The sequence below is a fragment of the Ctenocephalides felis genome, unplaced genomic scaffold (genome assembly GCF_003426905.1).
Source record: "Ctenocephalides felis isolate EL2017-DRISC unplaced genomic scaffold, ASM342690v1 CF-g0.4_SCAFFOLD_00514, whole genome shotgun sequence".
Lineage (NCBI taxonomy): Eukaryota > Metazoa > Arthropoda > Insecta > Siphonaptera > Pulicidae > Ctenocephalides > Ctenocephalides felis.
In genome coordinates, this window is record NW_020536668.1 from 1 (window position 1) to 22,358 (window position 22,358).

The window sequence follows — 22,358 nt, forward strand, 5'->3', positions numbered from 1 at the left end:
GGAAAACCTGTATTTGATCTCTGGTTTTTAGAAAATAAAATACTTAAAGTTAGACCAATAAAAGTGGATTTTATATTATTTTATCATTTCGATAATATTATTGTGGTAATATAAGTTATGGACCCTCTATCATAGTGATTTAGTAAATGTATTACTATTATAAATTATAATAGTCCTTCGATTCATCATAATTAATTGTTTTGTTTCCTCCAGGTGTTTTGAGCGTCGAAGGGCCAGTGTTTAGTATAACGCGGGTGAACCGACTGCACATGGGGCCTTACCTTTGTATTGCAACGAACGGCGTGCCGCCCTCTGTTAGCAAGCGGGTCATGCTTATCGTACACTGTAACTATATAATTATTTTTTATTATTATTTATTATGGTAAAATATATTATTAAAAAATTATATTTATGAAGAAATGTGCATTCATTAGGAAAGCAGCAGTCTTTTGCCCTTTTTAGCATTAAAGTAATAGTCTGAACACTAGTGGTTTCTACGCAAATTTTCATTTTTGATCTTTAACTCGGATTGCGCTATACATTCACAATATTTTCCTCTTCATCGTCAGTATCTGTTGAATCAAACTCATTCTTATTTTCAACCAATATATCTTCATTTTCAGAAAACTCATTTTCACTAATTTTTGAAAACTCTTCGCCAATATTATTTATATCTTCTAAGAACTTCTACTGTCTTGTTTAAAAAAATAACCTGTATTACTATAGCTATCAAAATAAAATATAAGCTAGGTACTTACGAAGACTTTCAATTTCTGCCACTTTTTCTAACAATAAAAAGCTATTTTTAATCTAAAATTTAATTTTCTTGAAATTATTCTGAGCTGCTTTCGTTGAACTACTTCACGCAGCAGTGTTTTAGAAGAATGTGCAACTTACTGATTACAAATATGACTCGACAATCTCATAAACCAAAAAATTCTCTCCGGGCAAATGACCCATTGTGGTAGATATCGGTATACAAGAAGGAATAAATAAAACTAAACAAAAATTTTTTTTTATAACTGTACTTTAATTACCTAAAAAAGGTCATGTGCAAACGCAATGAAATTATACGTGCATTTTCAATGCACAAATTCAAAATGGGTTATTTGACCCATTATGGTATGTTTAGTGTTAAAATAACATAAAATAAAATTTATATTATTAATAATAGTAATAAATAATAAATTACATCAAGAAACAATACATTTTTGTCAAAAATATAAAATAAAAATCTTTTATAACGTGATATATAACTTTTATCCAAAAAAGTACAAAATCGTGTACAGTTTACAGTAAGTTTAAGTTTTTTATATAAAAATTAGTGAAAATAAACTAGTAATGCTTGTCACATAATCTTACTAATTTCATGTTCCAGTTCATCCAATAAACTCGGAACACAAACTAAAACTTTATCAAATATATTATTTAACATTATATCTGTTATCCCAGTGAATGTGTGGTTTAATTAGTTTTTACTATTTTGCAAGGCTTGAAAGGCTTGATTTTTGCAATTTAATAACTATTTTCAGAGATATAGTTAATAACATCACTTGAGACATTTTTGCCGAAATTTGATTTATAACCACTCATTCACTGGTATGACAGGTATATTGTTCATATGCAATAAACATTATATAGTTTATAGTTAACTCAAATTTTACCTATATTTTTTATTACAAGTTAAAATGTAATGATTTTCTTGCAATATCATTAATGTTATATTGCAGTTCTTCCACTAATATCGTAACCAAAATAGTTTTTTAAATTTTATTTTCAATTAAACTTCTAATATATTATATATGATAAATATCAAACGTCTAATACATAATAATATAATTTTATACAGTGCAATAAATAATTCATAGTATATTGTAAGTTAGATTTTTTTCTGTTAGTTTAAGTACAAAGTACAATGTAATGACTTCTTTCAATGGTCTAGAAACAACAAAAATGATTTAATCATCCTTGCTTTAATTAACACTTCTTTTAAATTTATGTGTATTTTTATGTGAGAAATTAGATGTAAAAATAACAATTTCTATATTTACTTCTATAATTTTTGGTACAAAATAAAAAAAGCAATTAGTTATTATAATATTATTAATTTTGTCTTTTAGTTCCTCCAATGATCTGGATTCAGAATCAATTAGTGGGTGCCTCCGAAGGTCAGACTTTAACATTGGAATGTCATTCAGAAGCTTATCCAAAATCTATAAACTACTGGACGAGAGAGAAAGGCGAAATAATTGCGCACGGTAATCGAATTTAACTGTTTTCAATTACTAAATAATTTTCCGGACAATTATTCTATGTTACGATTTGGTTTAATCTAAAGCAGGTTTTATTACTACAAATTGACACTATTTATTAAACGTTTGTGTGCATGCAAATAGCGAATTTAGAGATTCAATAGAGTGCTATTTGGACTATCAAGGTATATCAAGACCGATATGCATTGAATCTGCAATCATTGAGATCTTGAATAAAAATTTCACTTGTGCTTTTCAACACTAAAACAATAAAAACTGAATGTAATTTAAAGTTATATAGTTTCCTGTTATTGAGTACTTTTTCAAAAGAAAGTAGTGGTACTCATAAATATTAATTTTTAGAGAATATTTTAATAGTAACTGGGTAATTCCTTAAATGTTGAAATATTACTTTTTTAGATTTTTTTTTATTGAAATCAGATATAGATTGATAAAGTCTAAATTGAACTATTATGTTTTTACTTCTATGCTAATTATTTATTGATGTCATTGTTGCTCTACCATGGTGCAAATTTAAGATAAAACAACACAATCATTTTATTTTTTATTTATAGTTGACTTTTGGAATTTACATATCTATTATATAAAAATAAGTCGGGTTTTCCTTCCTGACGATATAACTCCAGAACGCACGAACCGATTTCGACGATTTTGCATTCGTTGCAAAGGTCTCGGCCCCGCGAGGTTTATAGCAAAAAAATTGAAGACAGATTTCAAAAGAAAAGCGGAAAACACTTTTTCTTCCATCTCTGATACTTAGCATGTAATACAAACTAATATTTTTTGACTGCTAATCATTCGTTTGACGGCTACTCATTGTTCTCTGCTCAGTTAATTTCATGTGACAAACCGGCATTGTGTTCACTGTGAAATTGTGCAAAAAAGTAAAAAAAATTAAGTTATTCCTTTTCTAACATTTCAATTGGAAACCATCAAATTAATTACGTGTATTGTGCAAATTTTTTCTTCATCTTTTTATCACCAAACAAAATGTTACATAAATTGAAACCATCTGGTGGCAAAACGGAGTTCGCCCGGTTTGCTAGTATTACATATATTTTCTGTTCAAAACATCTCAGCTTTTAATTTTCTGTATACTCTATATTGAAAAATTTATCAAGTATTTGCTTTTTATAGGTACTTATTTTATGAGTTTAACACTCATACACCTTTTTCCAACTGAAGTTTTAAACTAGTTTCTATTTTGAAAATTTTATATCCGTCATATATAATCCGTCATATAGGTGCATTATTTTAGTAATAGGTGGATTATATATGTATATTTTTATAGGTGGCAGATTTGAAACAACTCTCATGGATAATGCTTACAAAGTTGTCATGAAATTGACAATAAAGGATGTCACATCGACGGATTACGGAGCTTACAAATGCGTCGCAAAAAATTCTTTAGGTGACACAGACGGGACAATCAAATTATATCGTGAGTAGAATTATAATCTATATCAGTAAAACTTCTTTATCTGATATCAAATGAAATATTTATTTCATTTATTTATATAGTCCATTTGTTAAATTAGTAGGTAAAGCAATATGTTGTTTTAGTTTGGTTTCAAACGGGTTGTGTTTGAGTATCTATATGCACATCTATGTACATATATTTTGAACCTAGTTTGGGTTCACATCATTATATTCTGCCGCTTGACTTCAATTGAACATAGTTACCACTTCCTTCATATTGCCAAGTTCTATTTCATACACGATATATATATATAATATATATATATATATATATATATCTGTGTGTGTGAAATTTCAAAGGCAATATATCAAATGAAAATCGAAGTTTTTTGTAGCAAACTTTATTCACAACTATTTTATATTATTCCATATAACTATTCAAGGAATCTGTAATAAATTTAAAGTGATTTAGTTTTTCATAAAAGCTTGTATATGTTTATAGTTAGTTATTTATATTTTACATATGTTGAACTATATTGCTAATTGCTCAAAATCTTCATTTTATTTGGTACAAAACATAAAACGATTTGAATGGTTTAAAAACATTTCATTCTCATTTCATTTCCACGAATTATTCTGGTTTGGTGACGATTCTCGTATATCTACTTGAAAATTATTTCACCAAAATTGACCGTGTAATTAAATTTAAATAGATAAGTCAATTTCAATATGTCTAAAGCACTTAAAGCTTCAGTGAATTTATCTTTATCAAACTCACTTGATCAACTCTTTCAGTTCAGAAATTTTGAATATATTATACTTAGCAGTTTTTATGTAATGCTTTATGAAGGATTTAGAAATTTATATGATTCATTCAATTCAAATATTTATAGATTGAATGGTTTATTTACAGATTTTGGGAAGTTCGTGCAACTTTCCTAGGCTTAATGCCACTTACACCTAATAAAATTTTATTTACAGTCTTAACAAATATTCTAACAGCAATATAAGCATAATTATTAAAGATTGATGAAATTTAAAACAAAGGATGGGAACAAAATTTTGCGTTTTTTATTCAAAATTTTCAAAGTTTTATTTCAAAGTTCTCAATTTGAATGAATTATGTCGATTATTTACATATATCATGTAGTTTTTGCTACTACGTTCAAAGCAAAATGCCACGTATACCTTATTGAACATTCGCTTCGTAAGTAACTTATATAAATATAAAACGTATTTTATTATAATTATGAGTTATAAGAAACTTGTCCGATATTTCCCAAGATAAACCAGCTGCTTCGAAGAAATCGCGCTCCGATAGCTTTTTGAGTTGAGGAGTTTGTTGTTTAGTTTTCTGTTAATTAATTAGAAAACAGACCGTTAGATAAATATATCCGGAGTACTATACACTTGCGTTATAAATGCAAAAAGGGTTGCCGGCTATGTAAATAGTGATGCTGGGGTATCTTTCTTCTTCGGCGAGTTATCAGAGTCGAAGAAAATATACCATCAATAAATCAGAAACTCATATTTCAGGCCAAAAATAGAAATATCAATTTATCGATAATCTATTTATTAATTGAGATATTTACGGATTGTAAATGAACTGTTTGGAAATATTTTTTAAATTTTAATTAGAATTTTTTGCATAATCTAACTTGTATATAAATTTTTATGAAATAGAACAATCCTTTATTTATAGTATACATGTCAATCATTTCTGTATGAATTCGTTTTTGGTCTGCACGTTAGCAATTTCTGTATTATGAAAACAGGAAAAGACCTTTCCTATAAAATTATTTTATTTCTACTAATCAATTCAAACAAATCAAAAAACATTTTATAAGGAATTCATATAAACACCTAATCGATAAAAGTCGATCAATGATGGCGACACCTTATTTTAGAAAAGTGCATAACTATGACATTGAATAAATAGTAATAATAAAATTATTACTAATAATACTTAAACATTTATATTTCATATTAATATTAACATTGTTTAATATATTTATTAAATAGTTTATTGGTTTTAAATTTATTTTTTTATTTTAAAATTAATTATTTCGAATGTGCTTCGTACTGCTAATTTTTCGATTATTTTTCGTACATAGCCAAAAGATAAAAGTCGTGCAATTAAATTAAAGCATTTCAACATTTTTTAAATAATAGGTAAAAAGAGTGGTATTTGTGTGTTTGTTGTTATGTTTGCAATAACTATATTTAGAATTTTTTTATCAAATTAAAAAAAAATCACATCAAAACTTCAGTACATTGCATGAAATTAGGGTTTTCAACTTTCAACGTAATGCATTGAAGATATATTCTTATATTGATTTTAACTTTATGAATCAATAATATTCCTATGACCAATGTAATAGCAAAGTTATGTCACTCCGCGTTTTTTCATATAAAATTGTACTAAAAACTATCAATATGCTGTGTGCTTGCTGTATATGCTGTCAAATTCTGTTCGTTCGTATAACGATATAAAACCTAACCTAAAAAAATCTTTATGATAAAGTGCATCTTCATGATGTGATATAATATATGCGAGAACTTAGATATATGTTAAAAAGGCTAATCGCACAAAAAATACATAACATTTGACAGTTTTTAGTACCATTTTATATGAAAAACGCAACATAATACTATCTACTAGGTACTAGGTACTAAAAAACTATTAATATGCTATGTGCCTGCTGTACTGACAAATTCTGTTCGTTTTAGATATAAAACCTAACCTAAAAAAATCTTTGATAAAGTGCATCTTCATGATGTGATATAATATATGCGAGAACTTAGATATGTGTAACAAGGCTAATCACACATAAAATACATAGCATTTTTACAGTTTTTAGTATCATTTTATATGAAAATCGCAACGTAACATAGCCTTGCCATTGCATTTGTCTGTTTTACAGGAAAATTGTCCATTAGTTTTCAAAGTTTCCGTGATAAATAGTGTCTGATTTATACAATTAGTTTCAACGTAATGACCATGATATACTTGTTGAAGTACTTTAGTAAAAAATATTATGATAGTTAGGATATTTAATTTATATTTAATTAATTATATAACTAACAAAAATAAAACTTAATGCATAATTTAGCGACCATAAGCAATTTAACACTAATATATACGAGATTTATTCTAAACCATAGAAGTATAATGACCATGGTTATTAATATCAGATAACTTTAACACAATGGGTGCAATTATTTTGTAGTCAATTCAATATTTTATTTTTCAGTAAATTTAATTTATATCCATTTATCTCATTTACTAAAAAATAAAAGTAGATAAAAACTTTAGCCACTTCATGACAGTAAAGTATTTAACACCATGTATGTGAGATAAATTCTATGTCACCAAAGTCACCATGGCAATTAATAGCCTATTATCGAGCTTTTTATATCTTGTGCATTCAAGCCTTAAGATAATGCGGTCCTGCTTTGGGCTTCTTGTGAAAACAGGAAGCAAAGACAGTGCTCCGATGCTCAAGTTACAGGAATCGTTCAAGCGCAAGAACATTTTGCGCATATATATATATATATATATATATATATATATATATATAAATTATAAGTGTATGTACATAAGCTATATATTGTATCCTCCAAAAACCCCATACCTGTCGAAAATGTTCAATAGATGGTCCGGGATAAATAATGAGACCAGAACACTGCACTACAATCGACTAAATGTGGTTTATGCAATTTCGATTCGACATTTAAGCGCGGACTACAGATATTCAATGTTTTGTTACTTACTACATATACAGAATAACAATTTTTATTTTTACAAGCCTAGAATGTTCTAATGTTGCTTTGTAAATTTTATACATTTTTCCTAAAATTTGTTTTATACATTTTTCCATATATTTTACCTCGATATAATGTAAAATTTTAATTTTTGTTTACAGTATTTTCATTTTGATAAATTGAAAGATTACAAGCAAAAATCTAATTGCCCTAAAATGTTTGATTCATTTTTAAATAAATCACATCTTTACTAATACACACGCCATGCCATGCTATATACTGATCCACCAAAGATGTAATTACCATTTTTATTTCGCGAAATAGTGATAACGGTCAAATATTCTTTTTTACAACGGTTACTATTGTTACTATTTTTACTATAAACTATACGGTTTTTATTTTTATAATATGTATAAATGTACTGATGTAAAATTTCTAATAAAGACGTATAAAACCCGAAGGTAGACTTATGCACCAATCCACTATTACATATAATACATTTTTCATATTGAATTATACATTTTTCAATTGAACTTACTAATACACAAAGGCACATCTTATATCATATAAATTAATTTACATTTTAAAGTTTTAATAATAATGTTATAATTAATCTAGTAATAATTTATAATAGCGGAATAATTAGGAAACTCATTTTTTTATTTTTGGTACTAAATGTGGTTATGCAATTTTTATTCGATCTGAGCAAGTGCTTAAATGTCGAAAATTCTTATATTTATGATTCGACACTTTTTATAGGTCTACAATATTTTTGAATTTGTTTGACTATCAACTCTATAAACCGTGCCAGTTATAGCTCTCAATAAATTTACAGATGGGTAAACTCAAAAGTTTCAAATAAGTTGATATTTAAATTTATGAAAAAATTAATTTGTTGAAAATTTTGCCAGCCTAAAATTATTTTTGGGATACAATTTCTTTGACAAAATTATATAAATGGACTCTGCGAAGTAGAGTCAAGATTTGCCTCAGCAAACTCAAGTTTCAAATAAGGTAATATTAAATTTATGGAAAAAGTAATTTATTGAAAATTTAGCTATCTGAAATTTGACAAAATTTATATAAATTACTCCGCGAAACAGAATCAAGATGTGCCTCAGTTAACTCAAGTTTCAAATAAGTTTTTTAAATTTATGGAAAAATTAATTTATTGTAATTTCAGCGTAAATCATTTTCGGATACGATTTCTTTGACAAAAATTATATAAATGACTCTGTGAAATATGAAACAGCCTCGTCAACTCTTTGGCTCGTTTTTTTCAAATCTAAATAAGACTAATAAGTCTTTTTGGGTAATAAAAATAGACCTCCGAAAAGTTTAAGAAAATTACTCATGATTATGTATAATCTATTATCACAATAGCATCAACTCACATATTTATTTATTTTGTGACTTTTATAGACACTTATCTATACTAACATTATAGAAAAAATATTTTATTATATACTAACTGTATCCAATCATGCGTTTCTGTGCTAGAGATATAAGTAAAAATTTAAAAAATGAGAGTCTGTTGCATCTAGTTAACAAGATTGAAAATAGATTACATATTTTTAATGATTAATTGCTGATCTGTATTAAATGCAACATCGAGAGAAATATCTCATTCAACATCCTATAATATAAGCATTAAGCATATTATAAGCATATCAGTGTTTTTGACTTTCAGAAAACCAAGCAATATACACCACATGACATGGCACATATCAAACACGCAACTATCGCAATATATTCAGAATTTTTTTCAGTTATTATGTGAATGTAGAAATATGTTTTCCATATTTTTCACCTGTCCCCTTTTACTCCGTAAGAGGTCTTTATCTCCAATTTATATTTAAAATGTTTTTTCTAAATAAATGCTACATTATTTACCTAATTCCATCATTCGGTATATGTGTTATCATTTATTACCAGTTGTTAAACGTTTGAAATTTTATCATTTATATCCCCAACATATAAATTTACGATGATGCATGGTAATTACCGAAAACGCCAGTTAATGAGCATGTGTTTGCAGCAGAGACGTAAACTAAGTTATGGTTTTGCCAGCGCAGATGCCATGGTTTCACGATCAAATTTCTGACCAAATTCGCGTGTTCTAATTAGAGACGGAAATGCTCATCTACAAATGCGATATCAATAATATTCGAAGTCAAACAGAGCAATCTGCTCAAGTAAATTACTAGCGTTTCAAATCAATCACTTGTTAATCAAGGCAACTTATTGGGTGGATGTTGTTGATTATCTGAAGTTATTGATATATAGAGAGAGTAATGTAATAATTTGCTTTTTACTTGAAAATTTAATGTAAATTTGTTACAAGAAGATATTACATCAAAATCTCGTTATGAATTATTACCAGAATTTAAAAAAAAAATTCAGTTATATTTCACACATATATTGAAAATCGTAATACTTGACGCCCTATTCCTTATTAAGTACCAGCCTATTAAAGGATCTTTCGAAGTCGATCAACGTTGAAATTTTTAAACAGGTTAATATATAATCTTAAGTCTAGAAAACTTGATGAAATTATGTCATTATTTTCTACTGTGGTTCTTGAAACATTATTACGGGTCCAAAGCTCGTATGAACAAAATGTACCACAATTGCAAAAAATAGTCACAGTTCCACCAAAGCTCTAGGTTGCACTTCAATAATTTTCAAACTACATGGACAAATATCTTATTTTGTTTCATGACAGTAAACAATCAATACTATCACTCCATTTTGTTTTGACGTTGATGTCTGTGATACCTGTATATTTATCCGACGAAGATACGCCACTTATTAAAGTTCTAGCTAAACATCAAAAGTCTTTATTTCTTGAACTTATACGTATTATTAGAAATACAGCTCAATACAGCTATACAATATTTCTATATTTTAATTTATTTTACACTACAGATAATAGGATAATGAAAAGAGAGACATCTCTGCCACCAAAAAGCATGTGTGTGTGTTTTGAATTACAATTTTTTATATTTTTTCGAAATTTTTGATTTTAATATAAATGGTTGTGGAAAATCTGATTTTTGAGCCTGTAGTCTAGTTTTTTTCATATTTATAATATATAAACGTTATATAATTAATAATTTGTAAAATATTATAGCAATTCTCAACTCTCTTAGTATGTCACTATTCAAACTGTCTACGGCGATCAAAAAATGTTGACTGTGTACAAAACCTACGAGGAATTGTCATTTAAAATACCGCTACAGATTAGAGTTGCAACAAAAATAAAGGACATCATTCGCAATTTATATAAATGACTCTGTGAAATATGAAACAGCCTCAGTCAACTCTTTGGCTCGTTTTTCTAATCTAAATAAGACTAATAAGTCTTTTTGGGTAATAAAAATAGACCTCCTGAAAAGTTTAAGAAAAATTACTCATGATTATGTATTAATCTATTATCACAAAAGCATCAACTCACATATTTATTTATTTTGTGACTATTTATAGACACTTATCTATACTAACATTATAGAAAAAATATTTTATATATACTAACTGTATCCAATCATGCGTTTCTGTGCTAGAGATATAAGTAAAAAATTTAAAAAATGAGAGTTGTTGCATCTAGTTAACAGATTGAAAATAGATTACATATTTTGAATGATTAATTGCTGATCTGTATTAAATGCAACATCGAGAGAAATATCTCATTCAACATCTATAATATAAGCATTAAGCATATTATAAGCATATCAGTGTTTTTGACTTTCAGAAAACCAAGCAATATACACCACATGACATGGCACTATCAAAACACTCAAAAACTCATCCCAACAAAACTCGAGATAAAAGAGAAAATGACCTCTTGATAATATATAGTTACAATCATTAGAGATATATATTTTTAGCAACATATTGTAATAGAGATCGGTGAATCCTGTCTTATTTCAACATTCACTTACTCCTCATTAAAGCATACAGAAATATTGTAATTTCTCCGATTGCTTAATAAATCTCTAACAAAATAATATAATTGCACGAGTAAATGATATTGAAAAAATCTGTTCACACACACACATACTTTTTTCCAAATTTGGTCTCATTTGATTCAGAATGGCTTGAAACGTCGAGAAAACATAAAATTAACGAGCCCAATTTTTTGACGAAAAATAACCTTCTCCTTCGGGAAGTTAATAATAATAAGGTTATGCTTTTGAGACATTTGATTCTTGTTCGATCATTGTTTTTTGTTGCAACTGGTATTGTGGGTTTCCATAAAACTGTGTTTTTTGTTTACGGAAGTTACATTTTTTTATTTATTTTCAACACTTTCGACTCAATTGACTACCATTTGCGATTAGTACGCTCTGGGTATGTTCCCCAAATTACTATGAAAATGGTACATAGAATTTACTCTTAAATATCGTATCAGCATTGCATATACGAGTATCAACGCCCTATTTAACACCCTGCACATTCGTAAATTAAATTGATGTGTGGACACTTCCACCTGCATTCCATTTGAGCAATCGCTCATCGGCGGCGTCAAGTGCTATAAATATTTGAACAGTTGTCGCCAAAATGCAGCACGCGACCCGCACATGTCACAATTCACGGGACCCTCGGTCGCTCGCCTAGTGGCGCGTCGCGGTTTTGCGGTGACGAACGCGTTTCATCGAATGGATTTACGTTTCACAGAATGCTCTCGTGCTCCAGTTTTAGGGAAACCGGCGGCCGTTTCGAGAATCGAACCGGAATTAATACAATTGCATTCGTGCTGCTGCGCAATCCGCTCATGTGCACTTGCGAATGTGCACTCGGTCACACAGACAAAATGTTAATGCGGATTGCGAAAGGATAAAAATCAGAGAGTGAAAAATGCGACGGCAAAAAATTGAATCGACGCTTGAGCAAACTCAATTGAAAAATATGGATTGATTCCTCCAATTTGATGTGCGTATCGTGTGCGTAATTTAGATACATTTTTGTTGATTTTATTGCGTATCAAATCAAAATGAAATGAAATAATATAATATATTGAGATATGCGATTGTGATTAAATAATATAAGTTGGACGATACATCAATAATAGACTAGCAACGCGACAAACTCCGTTTCGCCACCAGATGGTTATGAAGAAAAATTTTTTGTTCGTTTTATATTTGTAAAGGAAAAATTTGATTTTATTACACAACAGTAATGAATTTATTTCGATTACAAAAATGAAGTGTTTTTTAGTTGAACTTCTCTAAGTAAATGAAAGTGAATCCGCAATTATCCGTTTCGTTGAAGTGCTCTTTGGTAAACCACATTTTTTGTTTTTTGGCCTGACGTTAACACAAACAAAGCAGATGGTTTCCCAACTCGTGAACAGGCAACGTATAACTGCCCATGTGAAAAGCAATGGGCAATTAAAAATTCAAGTAATGAAAATAATCAATAATTGTTTTAAATAATATCAAATAGATTATCTACATATATATAAAAACATTGCTTGAATTTTTAATTACGGTGCGTGAAGTTCCAGCAATTTGCATTAAGGCACGATGCCATGCACCATAATTTTCTTAGCAATAAACCTTGCCCGAGACCCTTCAACGAATGCCAAATTGTCGAATTCGGTTCGTGCGTTCGGAGTTATATCGTCAGGAAGGAAAACCCGATTAATTTTTTATATATATGTTAGATTATTTACAACCATGCTAACTCCATATTACAAATTTTTAACTTCTTGCTTATTTTACGTGCTAATTTTCGCAAGAAAGTTCGATTTGCAAATTTTAAATTTTTCTCAACTTTTTAAGTCATTCTGAATCGAATGAGAGCAAATTTAGCATGTGTGTTTATGTGAACCGATTATTGACCTTTCGTCGACGTTTTATCAAAAACGTCTGTACTGATTTCAAAAAAGCCATCGGGCGAGCCGTTTCTTTGTGAATAGCAGAAAACCATAAAAATTTTTGTCAAGGTTTCAGCTTACAATGCTTCATCTATATAAATGATTCAAAAACCGTTAAAAAGATATTGGATGAAAATCGTGTTGATTAGTTTTTGAATAAAATGTTTTCGAACATTTTATAAAAAAGCTTTTATGATAGAGATCATGGTCTTATAGGACATACTAAAATATTAGAGTCCTAAGAAAATTTGTTTAATATTAAAATCATAAGAGTTTCAGAAAATTGAGCATTATTTAAAAATGAGATTAAATTTAACCTTTCGCAAATCGATTTCAAAAATTTAAAAGACCAGCAATGAAATTCGTCGGACTAATTTGCATTATTTTCGCAATAAACAGTTTTTCGAATGGATAGTTATTTTGTATTACCGGTCTCCAAAAAACAACAGAATATACATTTGTTAGACTTCACGAGTGTGTTATCATAAGTGACAATAAAGAGTTGCACTCATGATAACATTGCTATCTGACATTTATGTGGAGATTAGGTTTATTTATTTTATTTGGTGAATTGGCTACATAAACTTACCAAATGGCACAAACATTAGAATATAGGTTTGTTAGACTTCATGCGAGTAAGTAAGAACAAGAAGTTGCACACATGATAAGGGGGCGTCCATTAATCACGTGGTCGATTTTTTAAGGATTTTTGGACTTCCCTTCTCCTTGGATACGTCGTAATATTTAGAATTATCCGCCCCCTCCCCAAACATCACGAACGAGGTTTTCGAAAAACGTAATATTTTTCGTTTTTTTTTTTGAAAATCTAGGTGAAAAATAAATACACGTGATACGTGTATTTTACTAGATCCCTCCCCCACGTGATTTTTCGTGATTTTTTGTCAAAACACTAATTCTCTTAAAAAACTGCACGTGATTAATGGTTGCCTCCTAACAATACTATCTGACATTTGTACCATTTGGAGGTTAGGTTCATTTATTTTATCAAGAGAATTGGCTCCATAAATTTACTAAAATACCACTACACATAGGTTTACCTAAATTTGAATTTGTATCAGTAATCACAGTGTTTTTATTTATTCTCCAATGTAAATATAACCTGAATTGTTGGCGTCAATTTGCTTTACCTAAGCTTTGCTCTCGACGAGTATATTCTCTGCACATCATTCAACCGCTCCCGCAAACGCATTCGTACATTAGCCCGGACGGCGGTAATGAAACGTTATCGCTTGGCCGGCAGAGCGTTCTCCATCACGAACGTTCGATAGTCCGCGGTCACGGTGCGAACTGGTCATGCGGTTTGGGACCCATTTCGTTGCAAATATCCGCTTTCAAGTTGCCGCGGTTTCTATTATTATCGCACATTAGGGCATTATCGGCGGCATAATTTATACCGCAGCGCAATATCGACGGCGTTCGATTGACCACTTCGAAGCCGCTTGTACTAAGCTGTATTGTAATTTGGAAATTCTTATTAGTTTATTAATCTAAATTTATATTTTTAATTTCTCGTAGGGTATATAAGTTATAGTAATCTTAAAAAAAATCGAATATACAAATTTTGCACATCCTTACTGTTCATTATTTGACCATCCAGTTCGAATGGACCAAAAATATGTTGTGACAAGATAAATTGCAAAAATGTGTAGAAGTTTGTGATCCACGTTGCCGAACTGTATTAAAAACACTTGCACTTTATTTATATTGTCGAAGGACCAGATATATTTAGATAGTGGCTATATCAGACCGATTAAAAGATAGTAATAATGTTTAATTATTGAATATTTGAATGAAATATTGAAACTTATAGATGATATGTTAGACGTTATTACTTTGAATGTTGATTAAAGACTGATGAGTATATGAAATTTGAGTTGTTACTAAATTATAATGGTTTTACAATTTTATATGATTTTTCTGATTGCTTCGTTTTTGTGGTTTCGAGTAACATCCTATTACAATTTTGACCAATCAGGTATTGACCGGTGATTCCATGATACGTGGAAATCATCGGGAACAGGTGATTAAGATTCGTAGAAAAATGTATTAATGGTATGATGATAGATTTAGGGACATGATGCATGACAATGAAAGGGATTAAGAGATGAGGGTTTATAGCTGCTATCCTGTATGAAAGTAATAAAATATATAATTAGACCAGGGTTGGGAATGAGGCGTTAACACTTACATTTTAAGGATTTTAAACATTTTGGAATACCTGGAAAATGTATGTATGCGGTTGTGTATGTATATGTGTGTATACGTTCTGACACGATTTCGAGAGCACGGATCAACCAATTTGAATGATTTAATTAATATTCGGTTCTTATTGATATAGTTTTTGACAATGGCTAGACTAACCATTTCGAAGATACGGGCCACAAACTGCAAAAAGTGGCTAATCAGTTTTTGAGAGAACGGAGCATCCGATTTAAATTATTTCAAAGCATTTTACTTGTATTAACGGTAAAAAATGGTTCAATTTTTGAGTAAGGTTTGGGAGATCCAATAAAAAAATGTTAAAAAATACCATTTGGCGGTCAAACATGATTATTAGACAGGCGTACATTAATTTATAAAATGTTTGATAGCGATTTTATTAATAAGTGCCAACATTGTTGACCTTTTTATAGGTTCGGTATCATGATTAATAATGTTTTAACCCTTTTACTGCAACGCGGCGCTCATGCGCTTTGATATTTTAGCTCTAAAACAGCAACGCAGTGCAAATGCCTTGACAAAAACTCAAAATTTTCAAAACAATTTTTGAAAAATATAAAGCTTTTCAAAAATTTTAAATTATGGTACGAGAAAATCCAGCATTTTGCCTTAAGCACAATGACATGCACCACTAAATTCTAGAAGCACAATATTTCAAGTCTATATCAATTTTAATTAACTTATTTTTAGTATTACATCAGGATTTGATTCGAGTACCCCTCTATATGCAAATCGAGCCCAGGTTATATTTACCATCGAAATAAAATGCTTAAAATCAGCGGTGATTATATATTATGTATACTGTCATTTTAAATATTTAACTTAATTCTCTCATATATTAATATAATGCACCGCGCACAGAATGAACAGAATAAAATAAAGTTGAGCTTTTTAACTACGTGTTCAATTAATTCAATTGCAGAGAATTGTTGTAGAGAAGTATTCTCATTTAAAGTTTTTTTTAGTTTTTTTTTCTTTTGGATAACACTTTAAAAGTGGATTTTCTCTGCTGAAAAATAACAATAAATAAAGTTCTGTTGTTGAAATAAATTATATGTTTATTATCTTATTATAATGTAATTGTAATATGGTTAGCAAAAATCAACCGCCAATGATTTTGTTTATAATATTCTAATAAATATAATTGATAATTATTACATATTATCAATTATATATTACGCCATGGTATTTAAGATATTAGAAACATTTGGAATTCGTATCTTTTCATATATGTATATGAAAGGGAACATCTTTATTCAACCAATATAATCTAACATAAAATTCATTGCAACAGAATTACACCTTGTGAATAACTCACATAATTGATTATTGATTAATTAATTTTAAGTACGATTTGTTTAGAGCAATTATAAGACATGCTGCTAATCACAATTTATCAATATGATACATATTCAAGTTATATATATATATATATACATTTAATTATTATTAAATGTATATATTTGTAAATAGCATATTGTGACAAGCAAACTCATTAAATATTTTAGTAATAAATTCAATATTATGTGACCACTACACGTTTAAAACTAAAGAAGAAATGAATGTAACTTTGATCAGTTACTCCTTTTTTTTTAAATTTATTTACATATTGTTTTAATTATATATTCACAGATCAATTCATTAGATATTTAAATTTTATTAGAAATCTTTTTAAATATGTTTGTAATATATTTTATAAAAACAGATATTCCAAAACCAACGACTACTACAACCACAACGACGACGACCACAACGATGGCAACAACGACTCAAGTCTGGCCTACGCATGATCGAGGTAAATGACATCAAATTTTGTACATTTGGAGAGAAATATTCTAGAATTTATAATGAATGTTATTATGTTAATATAGCTTTTGCCAAGCTCATATCAGATTTCTACAAATTTTTGCCGATTTTGAGAACCGCCTGTACTTTTGTTACGTAGTTATAGAATTTATTAAAACTCTCCGTCGATAATTCAGGTTGTTGGGTTATAATTTAACCCTTGTAGCTGTGAACTATATTAAACACTGATTTGTTTGTATATTATGTATTTGTTGCAGTTCTAATAATTACAAACACTAATTTGTTACTAAGTTATAATGAAAGAAGATATATTTATTTTTATTGGTTATTTACATGTTGTTAAGCGGACTTTATACTTTTAGAAGTGAACCACTAGTTCAATTAAAACACTCCGCTACCCCCTCTACCATGGGTAGCAACCATTCTGTATAAAGCTTAATGCCTTGAATTGTCACCTTCATGGCCAATATAATAAAGCAGAAAGACGTCCGAACACCGTCGGATTAAATCAAATTTGGCTCACTTACAAGATAACTACTTATACTCATACAAATTATTTTTTCCAATTTGATTCAGGATAACTAGAAATTTTGAGAAAAGAAAAATTAAGAAATAATCAGTGTGTAAGAGAAAAACAGAAAGCTCTTCTTCAGCAAGTTGATCATTTATATTCACAAATTGTTATTTGATTGCAAAATACTAAGAACTTTACTTAATGTCACATTGATTTTAGTAAAATTAATTTCTTACATATCTTATTAACGAATTACTCTCGCAGTTTCGTAATGTATGGCTTTAAATTGAGTTATTAAATTCAAAGCATTTTGCATATTGCAGGCGAGATAATTGAGAGGATCTCTAGACCAGATTTCCCAGACTTTCCGGATGTCATTCATGAACCAGAGAACGAACTTCCGGAGCACACTGCGTTGCCGCTACCTCGGGAACGCGGTAAATATTACAACTCTGCATCACAATTAGAAAATAGTGATAAATTAGTACGAAGAAACTAATATGAAACTGTAATAATAAATTAAACATTATAATATAGGATAGAATGGGGCACAAAAGTCCAATTTGTGACCATTTGAGCAATTATATTGATAAACCAAACGAATTATATCAGAACAAATAACACATATCAAACAAGCAACTATTTGACTAAGTTCAGTAAAAATATGTCACTTGGTACCTTTACCTCATAAACGGGGTAAAATGAGACGGCCAGAGGGAAGAAAATGACATATTTTTAATTTCATAGGTATTTTACGAAATAATAGCTACATTATACCACCAAAGCAAATTATAAATTTTACAGGTACATTTTTGCAAAGATAACACTGTATATAACCTTGATCTGGTATTTTGTCGGAAATAATCATCAGCATAGTTGTACGAACGATGTTAAACTTATATCTTGTGAAATTTCATTTTTTTACTTTATTCACTTATTTATTTATTATTTTTTAATGTTTACGCCTATGCCAGATACAGGTTCTTTTTACACTCCCAGGTATAAATTTTTATAAAGGCATTGAATTTAACTTAAAATGAACAACACATCTTACAAAACAAAAAAATATCGTATACTTCAAAATTTTCAAGATTTGTTTTTTCAATCGAATGATAATATTGAAAAAGTTTAATTATTTTAAAGAAATTTTCATTCGTACTCTCACCAGATTTTTTTATATAACTCTGTTTTATTTTAGCAATCAGAAATACATACATATTTTCATGAGTTAAATTGATAATATTTAAAAGACCGTTATAAATATTAATAAATAATTAACTTCATTATAATAAATTTATAATGAAGCTAACAAGAACCTCAGGTTTATTCTTCTGGAATTTTATTGAAACCTTGCATAGTTATACAATTAATAATCAAACCAAACACCTTCAAATATTATAGGCCTATGAAAAGTATAGTTTAACTATAAAAATTAATTCAACTCTTGAAATATAGACCGCGCGGTAAAAAGTTTTAGCTCCTAATATTTACTTTAAGATAATCCACATTCCAACATAAATTTCTCGGGTTTTCTTCCTAAGTAAATACTTATTTTATGAAAAATATAATTTTTTTGTTGTAATATTAAGAGATAAAACTTTTAGAGAATTTGTTTGAACAATTTGGAAGCATTTGAGCTCCTGAGAGCACAGAAATTCGAAAATATCCATATCAAGGACTACGCTAATTACCAACAATTACCAAACAAAGATGTATATTTGACAAAAATGAAAGAAAACATAATTATAATTAACGGAGAATTGATTATTACGTCGGATTAGAAAGAAAAAGGAAAAAGTTTCTTGTAAACAAATAATATATAAAAAACCTACATTCGTGCGCTTTGATTTGTATGACAATTGTGGCTGAAAATATATTTTTCTTTAATGAATAATTGAGCGTGGGCATTTATCGAAGCCAACGAAATGTTGGAATTAAATACAACTGTAACTTTTGGACCCGTGGAATATTTTCAATTGGCGAATCCTACGCTCTGCGAAGCAATTTTATACAATATTTATTTAATTTATATAATGTATTTAATACGTCGTTTAATTTAAGTTATATAATGTTACTAAGTTTTTTTTTACAAAATATCACTATAGTTTGACATGTTTAAATTTTGGAATACTTTACACAGAAGATAGAGAATAATACCATTAATAATTATTTTGTAAGTAATTGTTTGTAAGTACATTTATCTATGACCTTTAGAAAGCCATAAAATGAAATTTAAAATTTTTTAATTTTAACTTAGATCATTTTACTTTAACCACAAAGTTCCATTAATTCTTCCAGATCTTCGTCTTCGAGGCAGACCTCAAGAAGACGACGACAACCACATAGCTGAAGACATTTCCAGCGAAAGCAGAAAACCCACGTTAAATCGTTGTAATATAAATGTACCCCAAATATTAAATATTATTATACTATTATACATTGCAGTTTTACAACAAAATGGCATATGTGTGCTGAGTAACTTGTTAACATATTTATAAAATTGATTAGGTGAGTGTATGGGAAACTGACTTATAATAATGTATACGTTGACTATGGAATTATAAAGTTTGATATTGTTTGAAAAATCATATTTTTGGGTTCTGACTGTACTAATTCTTTCAGAGCTTTCAATATTTTTGAAAGCTTTATTTAAAAATTAATCGTTAGAATAGCTAAATTATTTGTTATAAGCCACAATTATTTTAAATCAATTTTTTTGGGTATTAATAGTATGAAAAGGAGGAGCTTCAAAGTTATTTATATGTGGGGAGTCTAAAATGATTTCAAAACTTTTTGTATCAAACTTGACAAGTTTGGTAAAATGCAATAAAACTAGGAAAACAAGTGTATTAGATTATGTCTAAAGCGAATGCGATTTTTTTTCAAATCACGCAAGGATTTAAACGGTGATTTTAATAATTAATTAATTAATTAATTAATTAAAGTTAATTTACAATTTGTGCATTTGAATGAATTGTGAATACCCATGTATTTTTTTTAATATGACTCCTAAAGATTTCTCGAATGCAATATGTAATGTTACGACAATATTTACAACTTAAAATTACAAACTATTAATTATAAAATGGAGAATATTTAAGCGAATTATCTCTATTTTGATAAAAGCGAAGAAGTGTCGGTTGATTAGTATTTTGATCAATTTTATCATTATATTAAATTCAAATAATTTTTAAACGGTTGTTTCATATTGTGTTCGATGATTATTTAAATATGATTTTAAAATTTGCTATAAACCTATTGTGCTTGTAATCCTATTTATAAAATAATGTATCTATTTAAACTAATATTATTTATCTTAATATATAATATAAATATTTTATACCATATTTTGTATATATTTAATTAGTACTGGCATATTAATTAATATTTATTGGAATTTTTGCGTGAGGGTTTTAAATGTATATACATTTTAACGTTGTTTATTTAAATTTGTAATTTGTATTAATCTGTAAATAAGAGATCATGTAAATAATATGTTAATTTTTAAGAATGTACAAAATAAATTTTTAGAATGTTAAGAAATGTATAATATAATTTTGATTAGATTCTGTATATAATAACAAATCGCTTAAATAAAACTTAATATAAAAGTGGATTAATATTATATATTTTATAATATGATACATATTTGATAACACACATCACATTAGTTTAATAGTAATGTTCTCAATATTTTTATTATTTAGAATGAAAAAATATATATGCTGAAGAGAGTGAAAAAAGAAACAACTGAGCATGGTCATGAAAAGAAAGGAAACTGGATCGGACCCATATTTTATAAAAAAAAGGACAGAAAAAATAATAGGAAGAAAAAGAATTGTTGTTTGAGCAAGAGGTGAACAAAAGAAAATTAAAAACTGTTGCACTGATCTTAAAACGTAAGAACATTTTCATATCTAGTATATACCGCCTATATTTAATGCCGACGAAGTATTAATTAATTAAAGTATTTTTATCCAAGTTTTTTAGCTTTATCCAAACTTTCTACCATGCAAAAATCGTTACCATCGCGGCATATTCCTAAGAACATTTTCATATTTAGTGTATACCGCCTATATTTAATGCTGACGAAGTATTAATTAATTAAGAATTAATTAAAGTATTTTTATCCAAATTTTTCAGCTTTATCCAAACTTTCTACCATGAAAACAACTGCAAAAATCGTTACCATCGCGGCATATTCCTTGTTCATATTTTAGAGTTCTGCAGTCCCATTGGCATACTTGCTGTTGATAAGTCCGTGAGAAAGAGTTAAGATAATTACATCCAAAATTTTGGGTTTCCTTCTCCACAGCAATTTTTTTCAAATAAGGCATTATAAGTTCGTCTTTAAAAATAATTCAACACAATAGTTTTATTTTCTTCCTAAAACGATTAAAATGAATCATATCTTACTCGCTTTCTTCTTGGCCTCCTCCACGAGTTCCTTAAATTCCTCTAA

The 22,358-nt window shown here is 28.5% G+C and overlaps 1 protein-coding gene across 1 annotated transcript; it reads left to right on the forward strand.

The window, feature by feature from the left end:
• Nucleotides 1-213: 213 nt before the first annotated feature.
• Nucleotides 214-20,394, forward strand: LOC113365732 (cell adhesion molecule 2-like; the record flags this gene model as incomplete). Its single annotated transcript, XM_026607265.1, has 6 exons — nt 214-345; nt 2,121-2,258; nt 3,565-3,714; nt 17,282-17,371; nt 18,220-18,333; nt 20,195-20,394. Coding segments are annotated over 6 exons (824 nt in total), but the record flags the coding sequence as incomplete, so codon positions are not given.
• Between the last annotated feature and the right edge of the window lie 1,964 nt (nt 20,395-22,358).